A 24765-nucleotide genomic window follows, 5' to 3' on the forward strand; every position below is an offset into this window, starting at 1 on the left:
TTTTTTTTTTTTTTACCAATTATCCAAATAATGTTTAATCCTAGAAAGCTATTATTATCAGAGGCCCTTGAGCATAACGGTTAGCAGATCAATGAATGAGAGGGCAGCATTACCAGAGTTGCCCATTTACCACACCTTGTTACAGCACAGTAGGGCTATTGCAAACAGAAACAATACTGTACTACATAGATGTTTCCTGTCAGCTTGATTTTTGAGTGGACTTTGCTGTTCCAATGAACATGAACGGTATATGAGTGGAGCACTCACATGGGCCGTGAGCGACTGAGCGGAGCTCACACGCATAGAGTGGGATAATGCGCAGAGCGTCACACCACGTGAAAGTGAATCCTGAGCGGTGAACTAATTTTCGGCAGCCGGAATTTCAGTGCATCTCTAATTATTGGTGACATTAGAAATGGATATTATATAATAGCTGCTTTTATGAACATTTTAGCAATTTAAAAATATTAAAAAAAGATTTTTTACACGGCACCCCTGCTCTCGACAGATGGCGCCCCAGGGTGCCGTGGCACCCCGGTTGGGAAACACTGGTATATACTATAAATCTTATGTTTATAATATATGTATATAATTTCAGAAGTATTCTATGTTTGAGTTCAAACTGAGATCTTTGACATCTGATTACAGCAATCTGTGCGCAATCTTCTCTGAAATGCAAGAGGAGACGCATGTTTAAGAGATTACCTGCACCTCAGATGATTCTGAGAAACAGGAGACTGTCGGTCCGTGTGAAAACACAATGATTTTTTATTTCTCTTTCAGATGGCCAATGACAGCACAGAGACCAGGGAAGCAGGTGAGGAGGAAGAGGAGCAAGAGGGAGACAATGACAAGAAAGAGCGAATGCCCTTCATTCAGTGAAGCCAGACTCAACCAGAGACTATCACGAACCTGAGCTGAGCTCCGTGTCATGTGTGTGTGATGTGTTCGGTCTGTTGTTTGTCTGTATCTTTGCCAGTTTTGGTCAATGCAGTCAAAAATACCCCAAAACACTAAGTGTGTTGTTAAATGTTTGACTGAAGTGCCATTCTTAGTGCAGTGTTGAATTGTTACAGTGTTTTAGACCAAAACGTTATTGTAGGATTGACTTTTCGTGGAAGCTTTTTGCAGCCTTTCGGATGTTTTATTTTTATAGTATAGTATCTAAGGAGAAGTAAATTACAGCTGCATAATCCAAGAAGCAAAATGTGCCGCCACACCACACAGGAAATCGCAGTTTTCCATCATTTTCAATATTAATAATGCAATAATCACTCCATGTGCTATCAATCAATTCGAAGAGACTTCTGCAATGTGAATGAAGCGTATCACACAGAGCTCTGTAAAACACAGGCAGGTTTGGCCACAGACTGCTGCTCTGTTGGGTTTCACAGAGGGAGGGCTGTCTGGCTGTGTAGGAAGAACAGAACAACATAAACCAGCCATAATCAAAGCAAAAAGATGCACCAGGCCTCGACTGCCCACCTGTCATCTGATGTTCTGAGACAGCAGCTGATTACATGCAGGAACAGAGGTTGGCATGCGTCTTACTTTTCAAACCTTAAAAGCCAAGCTTTCAGGGCTTCAGGGAATTCAATTTTCAGGGATTTAGAGGAGGTACATTTATTGCTTGACTGATGACAGAAACCTGAAAAATTGTTTCAAACTGAAATACTTCACATTAAAATGAAAAATGAGTTGTGAATGGCAATTCACATTGACTTAAAGGTGACTTTAAGATTTCATAGAAATCATATCATGTATTTTTCTTTACTGCTTTTTTTCATGATCTAAAAACAGGCAAAATTTTTTTTTTACTCTCTCTTAACTTTACATGGTAAACCTCTCTGAATTAAATGGGCCATTTCTGACCTGCTGTACCTTTAAGGCTTCTATATAAATACGGTCTGTTACGATTGGCTTGCTTCTTGCTTGTGAGATGAGTAACAATGTGATTTTTAGTTCTGAAAGTAAAATATTCAAGTACAGATACACTACCGATCAAAAGTTTGGAATAATTTTAGATGTGATTTTATAATGTCTTTGAAAGAAATCTCTCATGCTCACCAAGGCTGCATTTACTTGATCAAAAATACAGTAAAATCAGTAATATTGTAAAATATTACTAATTTAAAGAACTGTATTCTCTTTTAATATATTTTAAAATATCATTTATTCCTGTGATGCAAACAGAATTTGCAGCATCATTACGCCAGTCTTCTGTGTCACATGATCAGAAAATCATGCTAATATGCTGATTTGGAGCTCAAGAAAAAAAATCTTACTATTATCAATATAGAAAACAGTATTGGCTGCTTAATATTTTAGTGGAAACCATGATACACCATTCAAAGGTTTGGGTAAGTTAAATTGTTTAAAAGTGCCAGTAAAAGACATTTATTATGTTACAAAAAATGTCTGTTTCAAATAAATGCTGTTCTATTGAACTTTATATTCGTCCAAGAATCCTGAAATGGAAATTGCAATAAATCAAAATAGATTTAAATAGAAATATATAATTTTAAATTGTAACAATATTTCACACTATTACAGTTTTACTATATATTGGATCAAATAAATGCAGCCAAAGTGAGAATAAGAGACTCCTTTCAAAAACATTACAAAATCTTCATCATTCCAAACTTTAGAACCGGTAAATACATGAGTGTCATATGTTTACATTGCACTTTTCAAGCTTTTAAAAGAAAATTCGACTGCTTATGAAAGCGCTGTCTCTTACCTCCTCAAGCGCCCATAGGGAATCAACAACAGGCTTGATCTTCTTTTGGTCGTAAAGTGAAAGAAGTTTTTGCACTGCTGTCTTGACTTGGTTACACCCTCCCTGCTTGAAGAGGAGGTTCAGGAGCGAGAATCCAGCCATGACTTTATTCTCCTCATAGAGTTTGATAGGATTCACCTTCTCAACCTGCCACCACTGTGAGATAAAGAACAATTTTTTTTAACAATGATAACTGACCACCAAAACTTCAAAACATGAAACAGTTACATCATGTACCAACACTTAAGATGTTTCAATTTTATGGAAAATAGACATTAAACTCCACTCACAGATTTAGCAAAACTGAAGAAACTTTTTGTTTCTCCTGTCACCATGTTTGATGAACCTGGAAATATGATCACAAAGATACATTTTAACACTGTATGTATGTGTATATATATATAAGAAGCTTTTTTAAAGGTGATATAAAAAAGTTTGTGTATGTGTTTTTTGTTGATTATCAAATTTGATACATCATAGCTCATATAGTATGATATAGGAGAATATGGAGCTCACACTTGAGGAAGAAAAACACTTCAATTTTATTCAGAGGCCCAAACTGAGCAAAAAATTTGGTGCAGTTGCTGATATTTTTATGGGCAAAAAGTAAAATGAAATTCTGATAGCTTGTAAATGTAAATCAACTAGATCTTTATAACAGTATAACAGACTACTTACATGAAATGCATATGACTATGAGTTGTCACTCTATGTCTCCCAATAATTTGTGTTTGGAAGATGATTAAATTCTGGGTTTTATGATCAAAGCTGTAGTTGCTATTGTGGAGGCAAAACATATAATGAACTACAATGATGACTGAATAATATATGAACAGTAGGCTTTATAGGGTTAATTTGCAGAGTCAAGTCAACTATAAGTAAACCACTCATAGGTTGATTGATTTTTCTGACGAGTGTAACACTGTGTCTCTGTGAAGCCTTCAAAACATTGCTTGTTTGAGCATCACAACAAACACTATTGACTCAACCAGTCTATCAAGCTATCTGAGCAATGGCAGATGGGGAATATTCAGAAAACATGTCTGAAAACAATCATTATTTTTGCAAGTGCAAGTGGCTCAGAAATAACACATTTCATTTTTAATGGACATGAAATGTTGTAAGATACAAAGTACAATCTTGGCATATGAAGCAATAAAACATGGCACTATTACAGCAATGCCAAATGGCTCTCTTATTAAAAAGGTCCATCCAGAATTATGATGGCTGATTCATTCATTTGGCAGTAATGTGTTCTTAAACCTTAATTTTACATTGTCTCTGCTCTGTGGTGTCCCTTCTAATTGAATATTCCTAATGGACAAGAAAGCTAAGGGAATTGAAGTAATTAAAGTGTCAGGCAATATCTTTTATGTGAATTATGTGATTAACCTCAATTTGCTGTTAGCCACCTAGAATGTGACACCTTGTGTGTCTAGTGACTGGTTTTAAATGAGGGTCAGAAGGTCACAAATCAACCTTTTGGATATTTCCAACACAGGGGGAAAGACATCTTACTACTTTTTTTTTCTCTTTCTCTAAAATCCATGACTATTGCATGATGCAATAGTTAGCAAAAAATGAAAGTTCTGTCATTATTGGTCATCACCGTTTAATAAAGAATGCAAATGGGTAAATAATGTGTTATATTTTGTTTATCAAACAATCTATCATAGCTTCAGAAGAACTGAAATATAGTGCACGAGGCAAATTAAACTGTGAAAAATAACTGCACTTGATTGTATTGAATATGCACTTGTTGTGTATGTAAAATCTAAAATATATATACTTTTAAAATACTGTACTTGCAGATAATATAACATTGATGAAATATAAGGTCACTTATGTGTACTTAAAGAGTGTACACTGTTTCCTAACACACTTAAGTATCAAATTAATGTCTAATTTGTAATAATGTCACATTAAATTAGTTTAAATTTATTGTTTTAATATTCTTTTGTCATGTTTAAAGAAGTATAATTAATTTGATGTGTTGACTAGTATACGAAAATACATGAATAAAATGTGAATAATATTGAGTATAATTTTAACTGTAGTGTTATTCGATATTACATTTAAAGTTAATATATTTTAAATGTACTAAATTGTAACTTCATCATAACAAATGTGTAATTACAAATGTATTTAAATACCTGACATACAAGTTTCAATAGAAATGACATTAGAATATTTCAGTTTACCATAAATGTTTGTCAGTACATTCAGCAGTATACTCAAACCATATTTCAAAGACAGCAGCAGTGATTATGAAACTACATATAAAGGTGTACTTGCGTACTACTTAAATGGGTCAAAAAATAACTCTAAATTTAAACTAATTGAATTGAATATAAATTTAAACTAAAATAAATTGTTATTTCATTGTAAACAACATGCAGTTAAGTGCCTGAAAACATTACATTTAGTTTGCACTTAAGTATATTCCTTTAATGTATATCACTTCTCTCATAAGTCTTCTTTTTAAAAGTATGCTAAGATGTACTTCTTTTTCACAAGGGAAGATCTTTTATAGTACTTTTAGGTAACACCTTATTTTAAGGACCAGTTCTCACTATTAACTAGTTGTTTATTAGCATGCATATTACTAGCATATTGGCTGTTTATTCGTAGTTATAAAGCACATATTATGCCTTATTCTGCATTACCATATTCTAGATCCTTTAAAGGGTTAGTTCACCCAAAAATTAAAATTAGGCTGCGTTTTACTCACCCCAGAGGCATCCTAGGTGTATATGACTTTCTTCTTTCAGACGAATCCAGTCGGAGTTATATTAAAAATTGTCTTTGATCTTTCAAGCTGTTTAATGCCACTCAGCGGGTGTTGCATTGCTTCAGTCCAAAAGAAGTTAAATAAAAAGCGCCCATCCATAAAAAACAAAGTGTCTCACACGGCTCCGGGGGGTGAACAAAGGCCTTCTGTAGCGAATCGATGCGTTTTTGTAAGAAAAATATCCATATTCAAAACGTAATAATCACTTGAATCTAGCTTGCGCTCACCAATGATGACAGAACTTTCACTGTCATGCTCCCGGAACTGCTTCTGTGTACAACTGTTGGCGCAAGCTACATTAAAGTGATTATTACGTTTTAAATATGGATATTTTTCTTACAAAAACGCATCGATTCGCTACAGAAGGCCTTTGTTCACCCCCCGGAGCCGTGTGAGACACTTTTTTTTATGGATGGGCGCTTTTTATTTAACTTCTTTTGGACTGAAGCAATGCAACACCCGCTGAGTGCCATGAAACAGCTTGAAAGATCAAAGACAATTTTTAATATAACTCCGACTGGATTCGTCTGAAAGAAGAAAGTCATATACACCTAGGATGCCTCGGGGGTGAGTAAAACGCAGCCTCATTTTAATTTTTGGGTGAACTAACCCTTTAATCCACCCCATACCTAAACTTAACAACTACCTTACTAACTATTAATAAGCAGCAAATTAGGAGTTTATTAAGGGAAAAATCTTAGTTAATAGTGAATATGTGGTCTCTATTCTAAAGTGTTGCTACCTACTTTTTTGTCGTTTCTGAAGCTTTATAGCTTCTGGTCACTGAATGCTTCTCATAAGCTAAAGAACTGCAAGAACATTCTTCAAAATTGTGGTCCACGGAAGACAGAAAGTCATACTGATTTTTCATTTTGTGTGCATTTTTTTCACATCTTTGAAATGTTTAATTAATTTCAGTATTATGTAAATGCTCTTCCATCTGTTTGTACCAACCATAGAGAATGTACGTTCCCATGGGCTTGAGCAAAGTTAGGCCTTTTCCTGTGTTCTCCCCACACAAACAGTCCAGTACAATATCTACTCCATCTGGAGATATCCTGCATAAGAAAAGAGACATCATTAACCATATTGCTGCTCCAAGCACTGGTAGGCTGCTTAAATGGGGGCCTCTGAAAATTTGGAATATTAATAATACGCTAATATTGAATATTGTTCAGTGTCTCAGCTGATAAGGAATGAGAGGTATGTCTTTATAAACATTGGGCTCTAATGCGTTCCTGTCTTCATGGTTCTTGGACCGCCTACAAAGCTTAACCATTAGGAGGTCTTGTGATGCCCGGGGTCCTGCCTTTTGTGGAAGCGAGACCAACTTGAGTCCAATTTAATTTTGCTTTGCCCCTGATCCTGACTGGAATGTGGAACCACAGAGATGAAAAGAGTGCTAATCTCCTCTCTCATACTCAATTTACGTGAATTAGTTTGAACATAAACATGCAGCAAGATCAAATCACTTCAATAAAACATACTTTGTTAAAATAACACAAAAATACCAAATACTACCATAGTTTTCTAAATATAAACCAAGGTAGTAATATATTGTTTACAAATGAAATCCACCATAGGAATTGTTAGACAAAAGCACCTAAATATTAAAAATGTTAATAATAATATTAAAACATTTCCTCAAATTTGTTGCGGCTAGCTCTGAATGTGTCAGTTTCTGCACATTTTCTGGCTTTGTTCGACCAAAAACATGCACCAAGCTCAAATCACTTCAATAAAACATATATTTTGTTAAAATAAAACTAACACAAAGCATCAAGTACTACCATTCAAGACTTCAACCAAACTATGTTGTGTATTTTAGAATTACCATGGTCTTGCCATAATAACTTTTTTGTAAGGGAAACCAATAAAAATAGAGAAAACATGCTTTAGAGATCCACCATAGGAAACGTTAGACAACAGTCCATAAATCTACAAAAAAGTGTTTCCTCAAATTTGTTGCAGTTGGCTCTGACTGAATCAGTTGCTGCACATTTTCTGGCTTAGTCTGAACATAAACATGCATTAAATCACTTCAATAAAATACATATTTTGTTAGAATAACAAAAAAAAGTACCAAGTACTATCATTCTAGACATAAACCAAGAAAATGTTGTTGTTGCTGTTTTGTATTTTAGAATTACCATGATGTTTTTACCATTACTGCACCATGGTCTTGCTACAGTACTTTGTTTTGTAAAAGTAACCAATACAAAATGAACAAAAGATGCATTACAAATGAGATCCACCATAGGAACTTTTAGACACCCGCCCTTAAATCTTCTACAAAATAAAGTTCACTCAAATTTGTTGCGGCTGGCTCTGAATGAGTCAGTTGCTGCACATTTTCTGGCTTTGTGTGGTTGATCAGAAGGACGTACAGGTGCCCCTCCCCATACTACAACACACTACCTTCCCATCTGCTGGGTGTTGCCATGGGGACAGGAGCCACACAGGTCTGGAGGAAGTACTGGTGACGTCTGCCTTCTCAGATTGCACTATCCTCCCAGTATGACTCATTTTTTATATTCTCATCATCTAACCAATCCTGTTTCTCTACGCTCGTTTACCTTTACATAACGGCAACAACAGCATTTGTGCTTACTTCTTAACTTCTGGAACGCAGTCGATGTTTCTGTCAAACAGATGAGTGACTGAATGCTGTATGGCTTCGTGTTTGAAGGGTGAGGCAGTCCCAAACACAGTGACGTTCGGGACAGTGGAACAAAGTTGAGCGACTGCTTGACCCTAATATGGAAAAAGAGGAGAAAATCAATAGTTTTTGTCACAGTTTTGAAATAATTTTGATCATATTCCTCCATAAGCCAAATAATAAAGCTGTTTTGATTTTCACTTGTTAAACTTGGAAAGCTGAATATCAATACTGGATCAGTACGATGATGTTTTGTGTCCAAATTCCCATTTTTCTATAAGCTAAAATAAGCATAACTTTAATATCTGCGACTTCAGCGTTTCTTTACTAAACCTTTCCCTCAAAGCAACAGACTTACCACTGCACCTCCTGCTGAGTGAACTAATACAGACATCCCCTCCCGGAGATTGGCCACTTCAAACAGCATCATGTAGGCAGCCACAAAGTTCATAGAGAAGGCAGCCGCCTCTGGGAATGTCATGTCGTCTGGGATCTTATACACAAAATCCAACGGTGTGCACACCACCTCTGCCCAAGCATTGTAGTTTACAAAAGCCATCACTCTGTCACCTATCTGAAAGGAGGCGAAACATGTCCTTAAAGGAATAGTTCCCCCAAAATGAAAATTAGCTGAAAATGTACTCACCCTCAGGCGTTTATTTTTCAACAGATTTGAAGAAATGTAGCATTACATCACTTACTCACCAATGGGTCCTCTGCAGTGAATGGGTGCCATCAGAATGAGAGTCCAAACAGCTGATAAAAACATCACAAGTAATCCACACGACTCCAGCCCATCAATTATCATCTTCTGAAATGAAAAGCTGTGTGTTTGTACCAAACACATCCATCATTAAAACATTTTTTATCTCCAAACCATTGCTTCCAGCTAAAATACAAATCCTCTATCCATTATATGCTTTCTCCAATGAAAAGGTTGTCTCGTCTGATGAGTCAGGATAGAAATATGCACAGATCAAGCACCGTTTATAAGCAGAAATAGTTCATAACCGTTCTAAACAAATATGTTGGTGGATTTTGATGTGGGAGGACAACAGGGGATGGACTTTTTCACTGGAGGAAGCGTTATTTCGGAGGAGCCGTCGCCGTCCACCAGGCGGCGGAGGAGTTGTTGGGCCGTCCACCGAGGGCTATCCAGTGCCGCCGCCAGGCATCGCGGAAGAGTTTACTTCAATCATTTTGGCCAGAAGCACTGGTTTATAGTTAAAACTCTGGATTTGTTTCTAACAAACACAGAGCTTTCTGCTTCACAAGATGTTAATTGATGGACTGTAGTGGTGTGAATACTTGTAGATTTTTATGATGTTTTTATCAGCTGTTTGGACTCTCATTCTGACGGCACCCATTCACTGCAATAAATCTACTGGTGAGCAAGTGGCCCAAATCTGTTCCAGTGAAGAAACTCATCAAAATCTTAGATGGCCTGAGGGTGTGTAAATCTTCAGCAAACTTTCATTTATGGGTGAACTATTCCTTCAAACTCTATTATTATTATCAATAATTTTAGACACCAGGACACCAGACATAAAACCAGGTGTGACGAGAGGGGCGGGGCCGAGAGCCGTGGGAACGGAGCGAGGCCGGTGGAGGAAATACTAATGCGTGACACTTGCACCACTCACCGGTCTCAAGTCCCACGGAGGAGCTCCGGAAGGATAAAAGGAGGAGTGACGACAGTGTTGGACGAGAGAGGACCAGGCCTGGACTTTATTTTGTGTTTTGTGTGCGGCAGCCGTCCCCGGGGGGCTGCCGCTTTCCTTTAATTTTGTGTTGGTTTATTTTATTAGTGTTAAAATGTTCGCCGGTTCCCGCCTCCTCCTTCCGGAACTACGAACTGTTACATTGGTGCCGAAACCCGGGAGGAAGGAGGGACACGCTGCCAGAGATCCCTCGCCGCTGTGGTGAATCCACGGTGCCATCGAGCATGGCGGAACAGTCTGCCGCCGTGGACGCTCGAGGTGGTGGGCTGCAGTGAGTTGCCGGGGGAGCGGACGAACTCGCTGCTGGCCGCCTGGGATGTGGAGAGACGGCTGCCGTCCGTAAGGGAGCAGAGGAGTCACCGCCGTTTGCCTGAGGCCGGAGCCTGCTGCCATCCGCCATGATGGGGAGGAGCAGGGAACGGGGGACTCCTGCCGGCTGCCCGAACCCAGAGGAGCCGTCGCCGTCCACCAGGCGGCGGAGGAGTGTTGGGCCGTCCACCGAGGGCTATTCAGTGCCGCCGCCAGGCATCGTGGAAGAGTTTACCCAGCTGGTGGAGGGCCGAGCGGCAGTGTGTCTGGGAACCGGAACGATATTTTTTCTTTTTCCTCTCTCATCTCTGTCTCTCCTCATCCTTCCGTCTCCTTTTCTCTCACCTCGTCTGTCTGTCCTTACCCCGGGAGAGGGGAGTAGAGCGCAGTCTCGTGAGTACCCCCCGGCCTGCAAGGGGCGATGTGGGTATGTGACGAGAGGGGCGAGGCAGAGAGCCGTGGGAACGGAGCGAGGCCGGTGGAGGAAATGCTAATGCACGACACCTGCGCCACTCACCGGTCTCGAGTCTCACGGAGGAGCTCCAGAAGGATAAAAAGGAGGAGTGACGACAGTGAAAGACGAGAGAGGACCAGGCCTGGACTTTATTTTTTTTTTTTTTTTTTTCAATTCAAACAATATACATTTTTATGAAAGGTTAGAAAAGTGCTAAACAATATATTCCTGAATAAGTACACAACCAACATATCAGCATTTAAAACATTTCTGCACATACCTCAAAACCTTTGGTGTTTTCTCCAACACTCTCTACAATCCCAGAACACTCAAATCCAGGCACAAGAGGCGTTTTTGGAGGATTGTCAATATTTCCTTGACGCACCATTAAATCAAGAAAGTTCAGTCCACTGTAAAATTAAATGTTGATGTCAAGATAATGTGATAATTAATTCTAGTTCATTTTAATCATTAATGTAATAACAAAGTATTCTGAACTCCTACATTTATCAGGTTCACCATACACAACAACAATTTATATATATTTTATAGTTCCACGATATTAAGTTTAAATGTCCAAAGAGCAGTCAAGCACAGCAAGCATCAAATAGATGAGGATCTGCTCGGAATATATTTCTAAATGTGACACAAAACTGTTAATGTTTTGTTCATATAATTTAATAACCCAAAGTACACATTAAAACGTGTAACCTTGTACAGCATATGGTTTGAAATCCCTGCAGTGTATGCTGATCTCCGCAGAAGAACCAACAAGTGCTATTTTTTTTCTGACGATTTACTTACATCAGCATCGAACCTCCAAAACCACCAACATTCATATCATGAAATATTTAAATCCTAAATAACATTACTTTTATGGCTATTAGATGAAGGCAACATGTTGCTGCTGCTGCTGCCAGTCGTGCGAACCCTCAGATGTGCCACATCAGTTATTACGCATGTTGAAAAAAAGACTGTTCAAGCTGAGATATTTACCATGCTTTCACGCGAATTTTGACTTCTCCTTCTTGAGGCTCTGGCATTGGTTTCTTGGTAACTTTGAGTTTGTTTAGACCACCAAAGCCCGTGAGCAGCACAGCCCGCATTTCTTTTGAATCTACAACCGCAGAAACGGGATTATCCGGCTCCTTCTGGTCTATCATTTCCTCGGTCTCTTCAGCAATCTCAGTCCCTTCCTTTGCCATGTCTGAAGGTGATGTGAACAGCCTAACGGTCTGCCGAAGCCCTCCCAGAGACTGCGGTCTGCTCCTGCCGCAACATCCACTAGTGATGTTCGAATCGTTCTTTCGAACCGTTCATTGGAACCGATTCGCACATATGCAAATCACTGGACTGTTAAAGAGATTATCGGACAATGTATGAGACTTTTTCGAAAATAAAGCGCTAAACAGTTGAAGTAAATATTTTTGCCCCTCCAAAAACAATAACAAACACAAACACTTTTAAGTTTCTCAAGTGAGTCGATAGATCAGTTATTGAAACGGCCGGTTCACTGAAACTAAAGATACTGTGTGTATACATTTAATCCGCAAGTACAATAATAAACAGGAATATTTAACTAAATATTTACGTCGATACTAAGAACTACGCCGAAATATGGACTTCTGCCATATCGATTTAAAGATTTTTAACCACTGAAACGAACTGTCCGAACGAACCGATTCGCTAAAATTAATCTAATTGAATGCTTCACACTGGAAAGCAGAACATCATGTCACATACGGTACCCAAATAAGCTACAGTACCGTAAAACTAGTAATAGCCTACAAAATAAATAAATAAATACTTGATAAGGAGGATTCAGAACATAGTTCTCTATATAATGAGATCACTGTACCTGTATTAAATTGGCAAAACAAATCAAAATACCAAAAATGAAATGCTTTTTTTGTTACAAACCACAAAAAATGACATCTAGTGGTGAAAATGGTCCATGCAGTTCATTAAAAAAATACAAGCATCTAAGAAATTACATAACAAACAAAACAAAAAAATGTAAATAATCATTATTGGTTTGCTTGTCCTAGAATACAATCAGTCTTCTGCCACACAAGGGAAAAGGATGGGATATAATTTAATGGATCAACAGCAGAACAGAACTAAATCAGGTAACTGACAAAGCTACTTCAAGTGTAATTGTGCACAAACAATGGGATCAATAAACTACTGAACGATGACTGAAGATTCAAACCATCCACATGCCTTGCACTCTCATTTACATTTTACTTTCACACTCTCATTTACAGCAAAAACAACATGACAGTCTTTTATTTTGTGCGTATTACAGCATTTGTGAACCATATCTAACTGTACATCTTTTATTCATAACATCTGTAAAGTATTTATCTGCCACTGTTATAATTCACTTTAAAAAGAGAGACGGACTGAGAGACTGGGTTGTGGGATTGTGATATAATATTGTAGTGAGACGGCAGACTGACATGATGTGAGAATGACGCTGAGCAGTTCCTATTTTCTAGGAACATCAGTGAAAATGCATAGACCATGCATGTCTTTAATCTCATCTTTAAGAGCCTGTTGAACAACAAACCAAAGATTATGATTTACACTGAATACTATTTTAATGACTATTTTATTTTGTGATCTCTAATGTTATAACTACAGTAATGAATTAGTCAGACAGACAATTGATAAGATGAGACCAGTGGCCTGTTACACAAAGCTGGTTGAACAAACACAGAGTAGGTTTAGAGTTGACAAAATTCAAACAAATCCAGGTTAGATCTGGTTCAGTGGGTTCTCACTGAGTTTATGCAATTCACTTCTCTGTTGAAGGTCAAGAGCTTGTTATGGTAAATGTCCAAGAAAAAAACACTGTCGCTGCCATGAAAGTTTGAAAAGGCTATTTTGTCTCTAAAATTCTTTCACTGTGAAGTGCTTTAATTTTTTAGCAAGAGATACAGGGGGAGTAGCTTTATTGTATCAGATGTCACTTTGCTCATAGCTGATTGGTCCAATTTTGGTTTGCGATCTCTTACCCAGAATTAAACCTATATTTCTGGATAGGATAGTCATGTTGTGCAAGTTACCTTAGTGATGAACCCAGCTAAAAACTAATATGTCTTTAAGAGCCTTAAAAACAAACTTTGCTCAAACTAATCTCAAACTTACCTGGGTAGCCACTTTTACCGGCTTTGTGTAAAAGGCCATAGTACTGCACATATTAACACAAAAACAAAAAAAATCAGACAAATAAGTCTATTATTAATGCATCCTGTTTGGATAGCTGGAATGAAAAGAAAAGGAAAGAGGAGAGGAGAGGAAACTGCTGCTTCTCAAATAATTACATACAAATACAAATACATTTGTATGTGTTTGTACAGTATGTTGCTTTGGCTTTTTTTTTTTTGGAACTCTTTTCATTGATGGTGGGGGAGAAAACGGGAACTACAAGGCCATATTTTGGCAAACTCATGTAATAAAACCTGTATGACTTACTTTCTTTCTGCAGATCACAAAAGATCACCAACAACAACACTGGACCCCACTGACTTTCATTGTATGGACAACTCTTTTGTGTTCTGCAGAATCATGTCATGTACTCTCCCTTTAACTTGATTTTTACTGAACAGTTGTATAAAAACCACTCACAGTCATGCTTCAATAAGGCTTGCTCGAGTGATATTAAATCAATGGATTTTCAGTAATTATTATGCATACAGCTTTCAGGACGAGCATTAATTGAGAAATTGCATTTAAAGTCTGTACTTTGAAAAACAACTTCACACCACATGACCATTTAAGTAAAACTATTATAGAACTGTTTACTGCACCTAATTATGTCCGATTTGACTTTTACCTGATTGACTAACTGGTGCTGCTGTACTGTTCTCTTTCCTCTAAATTCATCGGACTCGATGTGTATTTCGTACATTGCACCACAGCCTCCTGAAATGAACCCAAAGACATTACAGCAAACATACATGCATTTCCTGACTGACTATTCAGATCTGAAGTCAGGACTGACCTGATATATCCACAACCTTGAGCGATGAAGCTTGAGGAAACTTCACCTTCAACACTTGCGTGATTCGCGTCTCTCCATCAGTCAGACTGGACGAAGACCGCGCGATTAGATGTCTACACAACACTTGAGGCTAAAGACACGGAGAGACACGAATGTTAACGATCATTTTTTCACAATATGACATTATGCCCGCATGATGAGTTTTTGTTTTCTTTTCCAGATTTCACAACAGATTCAAGTCTGTACACCGGTGTTGTTTCATAGTTATTATTATAAAATGTGGAAAATGGTAATAATAAGTAGCCTAGATGCATTCAAACTTTTAACTAGTTGCATACATAATTCATGAACAAAATAAAGCTAGGCCTTCCAGTCTATAATTACTTTGCTTGTGTGGTGATATTTCTAGCGCAATAACATGACTTTAAGCCAACAATAAAGCACAGTTGCACTGTACTAAAAGGGTGTAGCCTATTTGTATTTTTTAACATACAGTATTTTGAATGCGCTTCAGCACAGTTCAAACACTGGCTATAACCATGACAGAAATAACTTCACTTTATGATTTCTGTATGCAAACGCAAAAAAAAGACAGAACAACAGTTCTCATTTCTGTTTGATATTACAATTAATGACCTTTCAAACAGTACATTTTATACATGCATATATTTTTTCCCAAACAAGAAATACACCAACAACTTCCAAACACCACTGTATACAGTCAATCACAAAATGTGACTTCAATGTGACACAATGTCTTTGACAACTTTGTAACCAGATTATCAAAATACCAAAATTTACAGGAGATTCTCTATCTCTGTCATTACGCCTGTATAGCTGGCATACATCAAAGCTTTAACTACTGTCTGGTATGAAGTAGCCATGCATGTCCATGTGGAAATCTACATCTATACATGCCCGGGAGACCTCTTTGAAAGACTTGCCATCAAGCACCAGTAGAAAGCCACCCTGCACAGGTTTGGCGTTTATGATACATGTCAGGACAACACCTAAAAATTAAGAAAAGAGACAGCAAACAGCTTAGTGTTAAGATAAATTAAAAATCACTTAAAATGAAAAGCTATTTAATGTAATTGACATTTTTTTCCCCCGAGAATGTAATCCAGTTGAATGTGATTGATTTGGTCAGAAGCACAAACCTCACACAAATTATTATGAAGACAGTAACTAACCATCATCTTCATCAACTGCATCTGGCCTGGGAATGAAAACAGGCTCAGAGGCAAAACAGTCTCCTCCAGTCCACTCAATCTTCTGCTTTGTCTCAGCATCAAACTTTACAATCTGCAAAAAACAGTAAGTGCTCAATACTGATTGCAAATTGTTCCTGCAGCTCAACTGGTAGAATATGCCACCAGCCTTGCCACGGACATGGGTTTGAGTTTTATGGAATACATTTACTGACAAAATGTTTATTTTGGAATTTTGCGAGGTTCATAAATGGACTGTAAAAATGAAAATGGTCGATACCTTTGTGGCCACTGGGGATATGTCCACACAACACATGTACGAATATCTGTACTTCTTTCCATTGAAATTGTAATTAATTCTTGGAAGTTCCACACCTACATGAAATACATCAGTTTAGAGGTTAAGAGAGCCTAAGAATTAAAATAATAATAAAACAAAAAGTGACTCGCCAGCCACTTTTAGCTACACCCGTTAACACACATATCTAATAAGCCAATCACATGGCAGCCAGTCAATACATTTAGGTACTGTATGTAGACATAATCAAGGAGATCTACTTAAGTTCAAACTGAGCATCTGAATGGTGAAGAAAGGTGATTTAAGTGACTTTCAACATGGCATGGTTGTTAGTGCCAGACATGCTGGTCTGAGTATTTCAGAAACTGCTGATCTACTGGGATTTTCATGCACAACCATCTCTTTACAGAGAATGGTCTGAAAATATCCAGCGAGCAGCAGTTCTGTTGGCGAAAATGCCTTGTTGATGCCAGAGGTCAGAAGAGAATGGCCAGACTAGCTTGAGCTGATAGAAAGGCAACAGTAACTCAAACAACACGCAACACGTCGAACCTTGAAGCAGATGAGCAATAGCAGCAGAAGACCACACCTGGTGCCACTCCTGTCAGCGAAGAACAGGAAACTTAAGCTACAATTTGCACGGGCTCACCAAAATTGGACTATAGAAGATCTGGAAAAAGGTTGCCTGGTCTGATGAGTGCAGTAAACGGTAAAACTATTTGCATTACAAACTAGTGCGTTTATGATTATAATGATACAATGAAAAAAATGTGATAAATATCCGTTTGCAATATAAAGCAGCATAACGGACTGTTTTTGTAGGGATAAAATAACGGAAGTGAATGAAACCGGAGGCCTCACACATTCAAGTTACAAATGGACACACTTGCACTTACGTTAAAAATACACAACACACATACAGAGTGGACTTAAGTGCCACAGTGTCATTAGCTTACCATCACAGAGAACCTCGCCCTGACACAGAACCTTCCCCTCTTTCTCCTTCACAGCACTTGCTGTCGTGTATTTAAGTTTGACCAGATCTTCACCTGTCTCACCCTGGGTAAGAAAAGAAAAAGGATCTAAATAATCAGTTTACTGTCTATAGTCAAAAATAAAGTAGTTTTCCATTGATGGAAATACCAGTGTTTGCAGAGCAGCTAAAGGTTCAAATGTTTAAAACAAACCAAACCAGAATGTTTCACAAATATGAATGCAGCACTGCCTTGCAAACACTGTGAACAACATAACATACCATGTCGCTCAGGGGCAACACAAATCTTTTGCACTTTGGCTTGCAGTACATTGTATCTGCTCCCATCTGCTCCTTCAGCTTGTCCAGGTAAAACATTTCATACAAGCTGTTGTCATCATAGCAGATCACATCAAAAACAACATGGCCATCATCTTCAAAGGCATTGACTTGATGGTAGACAGCCATCGCACCAGTGTAGAATTTGATCCCAACTTCCTTCTTTGTCTTTCGGTCAATAAGGTGAATCAGGGTCTGATGAACATAAGTGATGAAAGAAGAGTTTAAATATGCAAAGTAAACCGTAACATTGTCCAGCTGACAGACACATGTCTAGACTACACTCAGAGATCTGAAAGAGTTCATTCTTACACTGTCTTCAGGGTGGAATTTCATGCAGCTGGCCCAGCTGACTCCCCTCAGATAGGCTGTGGCCATTTTGAGGACATCCAGCTTTAAGGGCTGCTCGATAAAGACAAAGTAGTTGTCAGTCATGCCAAAGCTGTGGTAATAACTGGGCGTGAGGAGGGAACGGCAGGGCACGGTGCACACGACCTCAGCGCTTTTCAAAGGTGGAGAACCGTCTGACCCACCTGATTAAACAAAACAATTGTTGAGGGTTAGTAGTTCTTAGCATGGCATGTAATTAATGGGAGAAACTGAGCTTTTCTAAACTTCTTGCAAGTGATTGCAAGAACGGGTTGAAATTAAAAATCCATCTTGATGGGTTTATTACAAACACGCAGCTGTTCGCTTTACAAAACATTCACTGATGGACTGGAATCGTGTTGATTACTTGTGGGTTTTTGTTTTTATCAGCTGTATGAACTCTCATTCTGACGGCACCCATTCACTGCAGACCAATTGCAAAGGTTTTCTTGATTTGAAAGTGTAATTTATTAAATATAATCTGCAAATCATCAAATACCATTAAATATGAAGAGTTTATATAATATGTGTTATTTTATTAATTTGTAGGGCTTGTTTGTGTGTTTTATTGAAGGCTTGGTAATCAGACCATTAAGAGAAATTAACTACTACAATCTTTTTTTAAACATACAAATGTGAAATGAAAGAAAGGTCTGCATTATCGAAGATCATTTAAAAATCATATTGATACTGTACAGGTACATGGGTACACTGAGATGACCCCTAGTGGTGAACCACAGAAATTGACATTTATGACTAAATCAATCCTTGTTTACTGAAATCATGTGACTTTGGCTTTTGTGACTTTTGACTGGAGTTAGATACGAGTTCTGAACCACTGGTTTGAAAAAAAGAGATTCTCAAAGGTTTCAAAAGCACCCATCACTACATATAATCAAAGACTTTAGATATACCAAGACACTCATATTACCATCAATGGGAGGAAGTGCAAAGCACAACATGGCAAACAGAATGCAATCTAAATAAAAGAACCAATTGGTAAAGTTATTGCGTCCCTGCAAATATGGCTGCAAAGTGAACTTTCCTTTGAAGGGTCTTTGATGTAATGCTTAAAAGTGATGCATGTTATTTAGTGGCCACCAGTGGCTATAAACAGGATTGCAAAAATAATTTTTAATTGCAAGTTTTCTCTGCAAAACTCAACAGCACAGTGTATTGTGGGTGGCTGCCAGAGCATTGCTATGCTGTTGCTAAGGTGCTCCAAGTAGTTTTTAGCACATTGTTATGCAGTTGCTATAGTGTTCTGGGTGGTTGCTTACTGGTCCAAAATAAGCTTCTCTCAAATCTCTGCGAAGTGTGCAAGCTGAGCTAAGGGTTCATACTTGGGGTTATGGATTTGAACAAAACCCTTAAGATGAAAAATAGTAAGGTGGACCAGAAATTATACTTACTTCCTCCTGGAACCTTGAACAATGTGTATTTAGTTTTGCCCTTCTCTGCGATGCATGTTCCCATACTGTAGCTATTTCCCTCTTTATCATAATGTGTATGTGATGCCACAATATTTACAGGAAGGTATTTCAGGTAGTCCACCTTGAGTGATTAAAGCAACAACAATATTCTTTGAGAACATGTAATCAAAAATGAAGAAAATTTAAATCATGACAACTCTCAGAATAGCTTTAGCATGTTAATGGCTATGAACATGGGCATAGCAGACTAGACCTGCTATGCAATCTGCTGCTGAAAGGACTTGCTACTGCCAATAGATACACAGACACACTGCTGTGAGCACGTAAGATATGCTGCTGCTGCATGAATGGGCATAAATAAATCCCATAGCATATCTACAAAGGTGGTGCTGGGGGAGGTGGAAGGGTTTTGAGGAACTAGCTTTTAGCAAACACTGAACTAGACTATATAAATGATGAGCAAGCAATCTAATTGGCTGCAAAATCAGCAGAGACCAATCAGTTTGTGCCATGTAGTAAATGATGTGGTTGCTAGCAGATTGCACGCAAACGACATATCAGTCTATGCCGTCTAGAGTTTCCGGACTGAACTAGATATTTAAAAATTTTTCATTTTTTTTTTTACCTTTTCTTGAGTCTCTAAAGTCATGGGGTCAATTTTACGAATGTAATTGGTCTCAGATGTAGCATGGTAGTCATTTCCATATTTGATTATGTTATTGGCGCAGTTGTCAGTGAAGTCTGGTATGGTGTGGCTGAGGAAAGTTATCACTCTGAAAAGGGAGTTAAAAAGAACACAATTTATTCACAGTTAACAATATGCTTATGTTTTTTCTTCTTCTTCCTGAATCAATTGCATCAGACAGTAATGTTACTTACTTGGAGAATATATTTTTGCATGGGTCTGGGTACGCCATGGTCCCCATCTCTGACACCACTATTCTGTTGGCCTGCATGTTGGAGTTGTAGGTGTCGCCTTGAAGATACTTGCTTCTATATGTCACCTCTCCTGAAAATTAAACAATAAATCAATATATTCATGTGGACCACTGAACTAACAAAACCCTCAGGACAGTAGAAACGTATATAAAAGCCTGAATGACAATAAAGTAAATACCTTTTTTAATTGTGAAACTGTGCAAAAGTGCCATTCCATCAAACCAATGGTTGTATCTCGTCTCTCCCAAAGAGAAGAGGCCAGGTCCATTGCGTATAAGCATGCCCTGCAGCCATTCAGGAATCAAGCCTACAGAGATGATAAAACATGTTTAAACTATTTTAAGTGGAGCATTTTGGTATAATTGACTGCTTACATCCACTTCTCTGTCCAAACCATCTTCTATTAAGCTCACAGAACCGTTCACAAAGACAAAAAATGGATAAAGATCTCCTCCACAAGCACTTAACCAGAACCATAAATAAAGACACTCCTTAAAATATTATATATATATGGTCCTTTTTTTTGCATTTACACTTCGGCTCTAGCTGTACACTATTCTGGTTTATTGTTTTAATTCTGTATCATGATGAAACTAATACTGCCAGCCTCTTTATGATAAATTCATTGTATTTTTCCTATTTTAAGTGACTATGACTAAAAGCCTCTGCTAACTGAATAAATGCAAGTGAAAAGTACAGGGTTCGTACAGAATTTTAAACATGAAATTCAAGCACTTTCAAGCAGTGACAGCTGGAGCTTTTCAAGGGGAGCCGCTTATAATAAAGTAATATCTCTAATAATAATAATAATAATAATAATACATTTATTAAATGAAAATTACTATTCATTATTGGTCACACGTTACTGCCTATTCAGAAGCTTATTCTATAGTAGACCATAGCAAATATAAATTGTATTTTCCCATTTGTTCCAGCAAACAGAAAAATCCACTGCTTGCCAAAAAAGGGGGGGAAAAAAATGGAGAGCGATGGAGTATGGCAGTCAGAAGAAAAAAATGGTCAAATTTAGTCACTCCCTCAGCAGCTCTATTTGAAAACACATCACAGCTATTCACTAGTTTCTTGTGGGTTTTATTCATTTGGAGGAATACTGAATCTATTTTCGTGTGACTGAGACTAGAAACAAATTGTTGCAGAAAGAAGTTTCTGTCTGGTGTCTATATTTAAATCAGCATAACACACTTCTAATATGAGTGTAATTCAAACAAGTTTTACAGACACTTTTTTTTTTGAAGTCATCACTATAATTTTAATATTTGTCTGGTTTTATTTAATAAAAAGTCATTTCATTCAAAGAGAATATGATATGAATGTAAAAAACTGTGGCTTAGGTGATCTGGACACCATGAGAATGACAGGACAGGTTTAGTATATGATGATGAGTGTTCTAGTGTGGATTGTAACATATACACATCAACCAATATCAAATATTTGTCCCAAGTAAATATTTGTCTAAGTAAATGAGTTATTACTGAAGATTATACCGTGTCTAGGTTACCTTTAGGGTGGCTGGGGAGAGTTGATTTTTCACATGTACTTGTACACATAATTTGTATGTGCTTACATTGCATCAATGCATTGAGACCACTAATCTACACACTATGTTCTCTATTATAGATGGGTAAACGAGACTCACAATACACAAGGGATCTACGACTCTTTCTCTTTCTCTCGCTCTCTTTAAAATCACACTAAGGGCATTCTAAGGAAAAAAATATCAAGCATTTCAAGTAAGATATTCAAAATTCAAGCACAACTCAATCCTTACAAACATAACAGTTAAAATCAAGCATTCTCCAAACTTTCAAAACTCTGTACGAACTGGAAGAAATCCAGTGAAGATACATACATAAAACATTACTTTGAAATTCTAATCTTCCTTTTTCACATGGAGGCTATCAACAAAGGGTTTTATGGCGTTGATTACGCTTGTTGTTGTTGTTGTTTTCGGTAGATGACAGAAATTCATCTCATTACTGGGTGTTAACTAGTAAGTTCTAGTTAACTAGTAAACTCTTCTTTGGTCAAGCTTGCTGGTGGGGATATTACAATAATTTCCAAGTGCAAAGTTAAACTGTTATAATTCCTCTACTGAACGAAATTAAGATGAAATTCGATAGGCTTCACATTGTATATAAAACATAAAAACAGTGATCTAGTTGGTAAAATTAATTTAATAAAATTAATTAATGCAATGCATTAAAATGATTTAGAAAACTGCATTTGGATCTGTTGTGGTAAATTTAGTTTACTTGTTAGTTGTCTGACATCATGGCTGGACAGAGGTGGGTATGAATAAAGAATGTGAACTTATCGTGAATGTCCTAATGTTTACAACATCACAGTGCTGCCTCCCAGGAGAAATACAATAAAACACGATGCAGTCCAACTTTGTTTCATGTTGCGCGAACAAACACATTAAGCTTTTAGTACTTGGTATATCAGCAAACAAACGGCAGTGATTCACTACAGGTGCGTAATGGCAACGCATTTTTCTCCTCTTACCGTTTACGTCAGCTTTAATGGGCTCCGGATGTTCGTCCCTGTTCTTACTATAGTCGTACTGCATCGTTCCAAAGCGTTGTCGAAAGTTTCTCCAAAGAAGTTCTGAATAGTGACCGTCAGCGTTCGAACACAAACTGTCTATAAAGCTTGAGGAAGGTAAAGACTCCGCCTCTCATTACAGGACTCGGGAGATTCATGTTTAAAGCCTTTAACTTCTCTTATTCTTATAATCTCCTCATTACTGCCGTGGGCTCATGATTGTTCTTAAAATGTAAACAGGTGCAAATTATATTATAGAGATTACAGATAAGCAGGTCAATCTGGTTGTCGTCTTCATTTAAAGGGGTCATATGATGCGATTTCAATTTTTCCTTTCTCTTTGGAGTGTTACAAGCTCTTGGTGCATAAAGAAGATCTGTAAAGTTGCAAAGACTAAAGTCTCAAATCCAAATAGATATTCTTTATAAAAGTTCAGAGTCAGCCACACCTACCTAGAACGGCTCATTCTAACATTCCCCCACATATCTACCTCACTATGTGGGAAGATTTGCATAACGTCGCCCAAATGTTCACGCAAAGAAAGAAGGCGTAACTTTTAGTCTCACTGTAGTTTTGTTGACGCTGCAGCCATGTCGTGAAGACGCTGTCTTCCAAAAGAGGACGATATCCGCTTCGTCATGCCTAGAGCCTAGAGCTGATCCGTGCTGGTTGCTGAGGAAATACTACAACGTTGCGCTGTGGATCGCCGGATCGGCTTTCACTAATGTGTTTTTTCATCTTTAAACTGCATAAACACATTTCATTACACCAAATACACAAAATAATGTTCTTTTTAGCAGCATCATATGACCCCTTTAACTGTACCATTAGCATAAAAGGTGATCTGAGATAAATATCAAAAAAGAAAAGTCAGTCAGGTGTTTTACTTTTGTAGTTGTTTTTGCACATGGTGTTGTGCTGTGGGGCCTGGTTTATTTTAGATAAATGCCATGAAGACAAATAATTCAGTCACATGTTTGCCATGTTGAGATCACATGACTAAATTTACTCTACTGACTCAGTAACCGTCCTATTATCAACATTTTTGCTGCTTAAAAAAATAATGACGCTGAATAACACATTTCTGCAGTTATATTGGAAACTAAAACCATAAACTTGTAATTAAAGTTAATCCATGCCAATACTTTAGATGTAAATCTATATCCAAATGACTGCTAGCCTATAACTGCCGGCACAACATATGTTCAAATTAATTTAATCCTAATGAATGCTATATATTTTCTATATTCAGCAAACAGTACATTTCTATATTGTAGTATTCATTATGATTAAATGTTTGAAGAATTTGGCCTATATACACTTCTGGCAATGAATACCACTCCATTGTGAGCAAATGGGGATCCACCCAAATTTGAGGGGATTGCATTTAACACAGTCAGTGTTTAACATGCTGAGAACATGATTCTAGCATACTCACCCTGTATCAGCCACTAAAAAGAGTTCTAGGTTCCAAAAAAAAAAAAAAAAACCAGGAACTGAACTGATATGGCCAGTAATTAGTCACAAATTATATATTGTTATAGCATGACCAAAACAAATCCTAATTTCCACAGTTTCCCATTTATTTCTTTGGAGAAAACATAGAGAAATATCCAATAGATTTTGGGTTTTTTACAGTTTTTTTTTTTTTTTAGAAAGAACGTATGTTTGTTTGCTTGTTTATTTAGAGCAGTATCAAAGAGCTGCATTTAGTGAGAGGCAGAACTATTTTAGTGTGATTGAGATACTATTATAGCTTTTATTAATATTTTTAATTCGTTTTTATTTATTATTTATTTTATTTTTATATTTGTCATTTTCACTTTACTGTTAGCTATATATAATATAGCTATATTTTGTTTGATTTGTTTGAGTTATTTTAGTACATCAAGTTAAACCAAAGTGCTATTTGGCTA

General features: G+C 37.4%; 3 protein-coding genes across 4 annotated transcripts in view; all 3 read right to left on the bottom strand.

Annotated features, from left to right (window-relative positions):
• LOC107686810 (synaptic vesicle membrane protein VAT-1 homolog-like) overlaps window positions 1–11984 on the bottom strand; it is a 40947-nt gene extending 28963 nt beyond the window's left edge. Inside the window, exons 1-7 of the mRNA XM_016483934.1 lie at window positions 11710–11984; window positions 10994–11123; window positions 8588–8803; window positions 8182–8324; window positions 6525–6628; window positions 3070–3125; window positions 2741–2935 (exon numbers count right to left, since the gene is read on the bottom strand). Of these exons, the coding sequence (XP_016339420.1) occupies window positions 2741–2935; window positions 3070–3125; window positions 6525–6628; window positions 8182–8324; window positions 8588–8803; window positions 10994–11123; window positions 11710–11918 (1053 nt within the window). The 5' untranslated portion in view covers window positions 11919–11984. The remainder of the gene's footprint in view (window positions 1–2740; window positions 2936–3069; window positions 3126–6524; window positions 6629–8181; window positions 8325–8587; window positions 8804–10993; window positions 11124–11709) is intronic.
• Window positions 11985–12802: 818 nt separating this feature from the next.
• On the bottom strand, window positions 12803–15570 carry LOC107686851 (bolA-like protein 3). The gene is made up of 4 exons (XM_016484005.1): window positions 15550–15570; window positions 14723–14852; window positions 14555–14643; window positions 12803–13269 (listed from the first exon to the last, which is right to left on the bottom strand). The coding sequence occupies exons 1-4, from the start codon at window positions 15568–15570 to the stop codon at window positions 13204–13206; spliced, it is 306 nt and encodes a 101-aa protein (XP_016339491.1). The 3' UTR covers window positions 12803–13203.
• LOC107686809 (beta,beta-carotene 15,15'-dioxygenase-like) lies at window positions 15398–23053 on the bottom strand. 2 transcript variants are annotated; one of them, XM_016483933.1, is made up of 12 exons: window positions 22811–23053; window positions 20463–20591; window positions 20225–20354; window positions 19971–20118; window positions 19325–19466; window positions 18039–18076; window positions 17856–17945; window positions 17487–17738; window positions 17188–17290; window positions 16214–16308; window positions 15916–16027; window positions 15398–15732 (listed from the first exon to the last, which is right to left on the bottom strand). In XM_016483933.1, exons 1-12 carry the CDS (start codon window positions 22872–22874, stop codon window positions 15578–15580), a joined length of 1458 nt encoding a protein of 485 aa, XP_016339419.1. In that variant the 5' UTR covers window positions 22875–23053; the 3' UTR covers window positions 15398–15577. The 2 variants fall into 2 exon arrangements, with proteins under 2 accessions (XP_016339419.1, XP_016339418.1); XM_016483932.1 differs by having other exon boundaries at window positions 17856–18076; window positions 22811–23052.
• Between the last annotated feature and the right edge of the window lie 1712 nt (window positions 23054–24765).

The sequence above is a fragment of the Sinocyclocheilus anshuiensis genome, unplaced genomic scaffold (genome assembly GCF_001515605.1).
Source record: "Sinocyclocheilus anshuiensis isolate Anshui unplaced genomic scaffold, SAMN03320099.WGS_v1.1 scaffold773, whole genome shotgun sequence".
Taxonomy (NCBI): Eukaryota; Metazoa; Chordata; class Actinopteri; order Cypriniformes; family Cyprinidae; genus Sinocyclocheilus; species Sinocyclocheilus anshuiensis.

Bases quoted from the DNA above. Each gene is read 5' to 3' on its own strand.
- LOC107686809 (XM_016483932.1), bottom strand. From the start codon at position 22,874: ATGCAGTACGACTATAGTAAGAACAGGGACGAACATCCGGAGCCCATT. The intron at 20,592-22,810 runs GTAAGAGGAGAA...TCATCTCTGTAG, and splicing joins CATTAAAGCTGACGTAAACG to GCTTGATTCCTGAATGGCTG. The intron at 17,291-17,486 runs GTATGTTATGTT...TTTCTTACCCAG, and splicing joins TGTTGCCCCTGAGCGACATG to GGTGAGACAGGTGAAGATCT.
- LOC107686851 (XM_016484005.1), bottom strand. From the start codon at position 15,570: ATGTATGCCAGCTATACAGGC. The intron at 14,853-15,549 runs GTAATGACAGAG...CCGTGTCTTTAG, and splicing joins TGTATGCCAGCTATACAGGC to CCTCAAGTGTTGTGTAGACA. The intron at 14,644-14,722 runs GTCAGTCCTGAC...GGTTCATTTCAG, and splicing joins CAAGGTTGTGGATATATCAG to GAGGCTGTGGTGCAATGTAC.